The sequence below is a fragment of the Equus przewalskii genome, chromosome 23 (assembly GCF_037783145.1).
Source record: "Equus przewalskii isolate Varuska chromosome 23, EquPr2, whole genome shotgun sequence".
Lineage (NCBI taxonomy): Eukaryota > Metazoa > Chordata > Mammalia > Perissodactyla > Equidae > Equus > Equus przewalskii.
Window position 1 is genome coordinate 1,361,459 of NC_091853.1, and position 6,000 is coordinate 1,367,458.

At 54.4% G+C, this 6,000-nt stretch overlaps 1 protein-coding gene across 1 annotated transcript in view; it reads right to left on the reverse strand.

Annotated features, from left to right (window-relative positions):
- The window catches only part of CTSE (cathepsin E), a 13,820-nt gene extending 8,344 nt beyond the window's left edge, over window positions 1-5,476 (reverse strand). Inside the window, exons 1-4 of the mRNA XM_008524567.2 lie at window positions 3,828-5,476; window positions 3,014-3,170; window positions 2,328-2,445; window positions 1,237-1,355 (exon numbers count right to left, since the gene is read on the reverse strand). Of these exons, the coding sequence (XP_008522789.2) occupies window positions 1,237-1,355; window positions 2,328-2,445; window positions 3,014-3,170; window positions 3,828-3,895 (462 nt within the window). The 5' untranslated portion in view covers window positions 3,896-5,476. The remainder of the gene's footprint in view (window positions 1-1,236; window positions 1,356-2,327; window positions 2,446-3,013; window positions 3,171-3,827) is intronic.
- Window positions 5,477-6,000: the final 524 nt, after the last annotated feature.

A 6,000-nucleotide genomic window follows, 5' to 3' on the forward strand; every position in this document is an offset into this window, starting at 1 on the left:
GAAAGTCTTGGAGTCAGGAAGGGAAGACAGATGTCAAGTGGGAGAGGAGGGTGAATTGGAACTTCGAGGTTGAGGGTGGACTGGAACCCATATTGTTCTCTCACTGTCTCTAAGCCTCAAGGATGGGGGTGTGTGAAGCCCAAGCTGACACTGGTTGTCCCAGAGTTAAACGTGCAGCTGGCCTGGGAGCTAGGAAACCTGAAGGAGGAACCGACTGCAGCTGGAGTGGCTGTGGGCTTGGCTGCCCTGCACCACCCAGGTGAGCCAGCAGGTGAGCGAGAAGCTAAAGGCTACAATTCCTCTCTCCAGCCAGTCTCAGGCCCTTCTCTGCTTTGAGGTGATTGTGATGATCAGTCTGCGATGTAGCCTTTTAAATAGGTATTTGTACTTATCCATATGTTCTAATAGAGACCACAGTCTATTGTTTTATCTGTATGTGATATTTCTGCAGAGATGGTGTGTGTTTTTCTCCTGACATTTTTTTGCTCAATAATGTGTCCTATGCCACCCACTTTGAAGAGATGTTGATGGAGCCTGGGCCCTGCTGGCCTCAGGACCACGCCAGAACTGGAACAATACTCATCAGGAGAGGGTCAGCCTCTATTTCCCCAAAGGCCTGGGCGTGTCCTGCTGCCCATAAACCTAGAGGGGCAGGACCAGGGCTCCCTGGTTCTCTGTCCCCCTATTGGTTGGGTTCCCACAGTTCTGGGACCCAGAGGACCTTCGGTGAGAGGGAGTGTAAGGAGAAGCTCACGAGCTCAGCACTGAGTCTGGTACTGACCTTGGGCCTTTGTTTTGACAATTGGGATTCTGCCTTGTCTCCGGGATCAGCCCCCACCTCCTCCTTTGTCACATTATTTCTGTAACTGAGTTCCCACCTTAACCCCTGGCTTGGACTTCTTTATCCTTCAAGATGGAGGTCTGGAGTTGTTTCCTCTGCTCCCCAGGCCAGGAGATCCAGCTGGGAACCTCAACACCAGGATCTCAGCCCTGCGCTCCATTTCCCTGCGGGAGTTCCCCTTCCTGCTTCTCCAGGACTGCACACTGAGCAGACTGGCGCACTGCCGCCATCTCAGGCAGGGGGCGCTACCAGGCCTTTCCCTTGCCCTAGAAGCCAGCTCTTTGTTTCTACCTCTTCCTATCGCGGATCTGAAACTGCTCTGCTAAGAGCTCCGAACAATATTCTGTCTCCCACGTTTCTGACCAAGAAAGGAAAAATGAAGGAATTGTACTTACAGAGACTTGGTCGGCTCCAATGATTCCAGACAAGCTCCCGGTCCCATACTGGATGGAGAACTGACTCCCCACCATGCTGTATGTGTTGGACTGGGAAGGGTAGAACCTGGTGTGTGTCTCTGGAAAGCAAGGATGCTGTTCACGCCTAGGCCATCAGCTCGCTGCCTTCATCCCCACCCCGACACCCAGACATACAGGGTCTCTTCCCTCAACTCCCAGCACTGGTGGGGGCCTCTGGAGGTAGATCATGGCCCTCTAGTGGGCTGCCACATTCCTCTCCAGCCACATGTGGTGGCCTAACTGAGGATCAAACAGTTGTTCCTGGGCAAGCGTGACCGCCTGCAGTGACCTCATGAGGCATACCAAGATAAGTGCCACATATCAGGCGCCAGTGGCAGTCTCTGCCAACCAGTGTCGGTCAGAACCTGGCCTCCAGAAGAAACTCAGGAGTAAACAATTGCCATCCAAGGAAATTACTCTCAACTCCTTGCCCAGCCATGGACACCTAGTCATCACCTTTCCTGAGACGTTCTGTCTCCAGAACTTGTCCTGCACAGACTGAGACACCTTTCCTTAGCGCTTCCTTTTCCAGTCTTCATGAAGACCTCTGAGTTACCTCTGGCCAAATGGACTCACCCACGCCTTGTGCCCCAGCAGCCCCACCTCTGGTACGCTGGGAGGTAGGCCACCAAGCCTCCTTGAAGTAAGTGAACAATCTGCACCAGAACCTGCTCCCGCCCAGAAATAGCCATCAGAATGGAACTTTCCCCTGCATTCTTTTGAGTGTTGCAAGGGGAGTGAGTCATTGTGTATTCTAAGATTTGTATTTTTGATGGCTGAGTTTCCCCCTGTTAATTCTGGTTAGCATGGAAATTGCTAACTTGGATAGCAGTCAGACTTTAGCTCTCTCCCTGGCCCAGCCCTGTTTCTGCTGCAGGCAGTCTCAAGGAAACTCAGACGAGGAGAGGGGAGGCTGGTGTGACAAGGATGGCCAGTTTCTGGAGCCCAAGCTCCCCTCCCACAGAGTGGCAGGCCCTGGCTCCCATGACTGGCCTCCAGCCTTTCCCGCTAGGGCTCCTGGTCTCACTTACTGCAAGCTGAACTGGTGCAGTACACAGAGGGGACCCAGAGGTTGGAGGAGCCGGTGTCAAAGATGACAGTGAAGTTCTGCGGTGGGGAGCCAATGGAGATGGTGCCAAAGTACTCCATCTACAAGTTAGGGAGGGAAGGGAGCAGAGTGTGGGTGGTGGGGGGAGGGCTAAGGGTGCTCACCCGGGGGCCCAGGCTAGCACAGACTGCAGCTTACAGAGCCTGGAAGATGGCAATAAAAGGTAGAAGGAGCAGAGGCAGGGCCATGAGGGAGGAAATCAGGTCAAGGCCCCTGGGCTTCGGTAGTGTTCACTTTCGGTATCCTGATTGTCATAGTACCGTTGTGAACAGGCAGAGGAGGCAGAAATGCCTCTGTTCTGCCATCAGGGAATGGGGGCTGGGAGAGGTTCAGTCATTTGCCCAAGGCCACACAGCTGAGAGCAGAAGCAGCGCCCTTCCATTTGGCATGCGTGCCCTTTCCTCCCCCACAGACCTCTACACACTCAGGCACACCACGGCTTGCTCGGCCAAGTCCACGGGGACCCAGGGGACCAGCCCACGTGGGTCATCCCAGAGGAGAAATCCACACCGCCGGCCTTCAGTGCTGCTGGCCTGACACTGGCCGTGCCCCGGGCCGAGCCTTCCTCCCCTCTCCCCGCCCCCTAGTCCCCGCCCCAGGAGGCCTCACGTCCAGGTAGTTGATGAGGGGCTCGTTGGCACTCTGGTCCATCGTGCAGGTCTCAGTGAACTGGATCATGTCCAAATTCTGGGATTTCCAGAACTCGGAGAGCTGGCCCCGTGCCCTCAGTTTCTTCCGGAGGGACGGATGCCTCCTGAGCGGCACCCTGAGGACAAAGCCTGATGTGAGGAGGAGGCACACGTCTGCCTCTCTCTGACCCTTCCCCCTTCTCACCCCATTTTTCCAGAGGTTAACTCGGGAATTACAGGAGGGGATGTGCAAGGCCGTGTGCCAGGGTTTTTGGTCAGTCGGGGCCCTCTCCACCCCCAGCCTGTCCAGTCTTGTCTCTGGCCCTGCAGACTCTGAGAATCTGAGGTGGGAAACGGCCATCCCTCCTGAAGATGGGCTCTTTGAGATCTTGTAGGAAAATGGGAGATGTGGGATAGCCTTCAATTTTCCACGAACCCCATGAGGGGCTGATTTAAAGGGACAGAAAAACTCCTGGGGGCAGCCATGGTCGGTCCCTTGGGTAAGTACTCAGGTCATTTGAGCTACAAGCCACAGCTGCAGGTTCCTGCTCTTTCCAACATGAGAAGTTCCCGGGGCCTTGGGCAGCGGCTCCATCAAAGGTGGAGGCAGAGGGATGGCTTGTCACAGGCTGGAGATTGAGGCCATAGTCAAGGTGGCCACTTGGTAAACCTTTTCCAAGCTCTCAGGTTCTTTTCCTCTTCATTTCCCCATCAGCTTTCCTCTCCCAGGGCGGCCCTAAGCATGAGGGCAGGGCACTGCCCAGCTGCACACAGTGCGGGGGACACAGCCTCACCTGTGGAGTAGTCCGTGGGCCTGCCCCAGGTCCAGGAGCACCAGCAGCAAAAGAACGAGCCTTTTCATTGCGGGCCCAACCAGCAGCTTCTTCCTTGCTCGGCAGCGGCCTTCCTTGCGCCTTCCTTTCTTCTGTGCCACCGGGCAGCGGGAACTCAATCTCCCTAACTCTCAGACCTGCCCTGCCCAGCCCAGTCTGAGGACCCAATGATAAGGCCCCTGGAGTCAATAGCCAGGCCCAGCGCAAACACAGCGTGTGTAATAGGGCGTTTCCCCTCCACCGCTCAGCTCCTTTCCCTCCTGCGAAAGCGTGTGGGTCTGGGGTGGGATCTGGAGGTCTATGCATCCTCTAAGGGAAGAGGGTAGTCCAAGCCTCAGCTTCTCCTGGCATCCGTCACCCTACTCTGACCCCAAGAAACCCTGTATTAATTAACTGAGAGAGCAACGTGCCCTTGGACACTGGGAACCACCCTGTTGACTGGTGACCTCCAGCGGTCTGGCTGAAGACTCCTGAGGGGCGGAAGCGCAATTGCCACACGTGGGGCAGGATTCTAACTCAAAATATTAATCGGTTTGTTCTTTCTGTATTTCCTATTCTCTCTTCATTCCCTGGGGAGCCGCAAGGGCACTTTACCCTCCTCCAGTCCACTTTGAAGCAGAAGCCAGCTCTTCCCAAAGCCCCTGAAATGGGAAGATCTGGTCGTGCATTGTGCAGCCAGTTTTTCTGCTCCCAAGGACTTGGTGACTCCGGGCCGGGGTGGGGGAGGTTCAGAGAGTACAGAGGCAGCTCTGGAGGGTGGGGGGCGACGGGGTTGGGGGTGTTCTGGAGCAGATGCCTGTATTGGCTTGCTAGGGCTGCCATCACAACTTACCACACACTGGGTGGCTTACCAGAACTTTCTTTTCTCACGCTTCTGGAGACTAGAAGTCTAAGAGTAAGGCATTGATTGGCAGGGTTGGTCTCTCCTGAGGCCTCTTTCCTTGGCTCATGGATGGCCACCTTCTCCCTTCACATAGTTTTCCCACTGTGTGTATCTGATTTCTAATTTCCTCTTCTTATGAGGACACTAGTCATATTGGATCAGGGCCCGCCCATCCTAATGACCTCATTTTAACTTAATTACCTCTTTAAAGACCCTATCTTCAAATGCAGTCACATTCTGAAGTGCTGCGGGTTAAGACCTCAACATACGAATCTTGGGGGGACACAATTCAGCCTATAAGAGTGCCCAAAGGCAGCAGGATCCTTGGTCTGTCAAGTGGGACCCAGGCAGGGGTAGAGAGTGCAGGGCTCAGTGCTCAGTTACCCAAGCACGCTTAATTATCGCCATCAGCCCATCCCTGCAGCCATCATGCCCCCTAAACAGAGGGGTCTTTATCACCTTGAGTGGGGATGGAAGGGGACGGGAAAGAACATCTTCCCCAACCCTGACCCAAGTCAATGGAACTCTCTGAGCCAGGGCAGCAGGGGCCATCACCACTGTCATGCATGCCAACGCTTCCCAGCTCTAGAGTAGGAGGCAGGGGGCCTGGGTTTAGGTCAGCTCTGCCCTAACCAGCCAGTGATCTGGCAAGTCTCTTCGCTGCCACTGTGGGCTCTGCTTTCCATCTCTGAAGCACAGCAAGCAGACAAGCTTGGAGTCTGGAGCTAAGCTGAGCCCTGCCTCGGATCCAAAAATGTTAAAAAAAGACATCAAAAGGACGTGGGGAACTGCCCTGACCCCAAGGGAACAAAGCCTCCTCAGCTTTGACCCACTTTGCAGGAGTCCTTCTCTTTGACTTTTCTTTGGGCAGAGAGGTCTGCCTCAGAAGAGGGTGTGGGTCAGACGTGGCTGGGAATCAAGGTTCTTGGTTTTAGCATTAAGCTCTGCCATGGTTTGCCCATTATTGCCCAACCACTAGGTATCTTAGTTTGGCCATCTGCCAAATACTCTAGCTACACCATTGAGTTTTAAGGAAGATTAAAAATACAAAAAATAAGTATGTGGAAGTACTTGGAAAACTGTAATGTGTCATCGGGACTGAAGATCGTCACTACAAAAGCTTGTGCTGGAAGACTCCCTCTGGACCATGAAGGCAAGCCCACTCACAGAGCAGAGAACAGTGAGGCACAGAGAGGCAAGACGACCCGCTCAAGAGCGTGCGGTTCGTTTAACGGCAGAGCTAGGATTAGG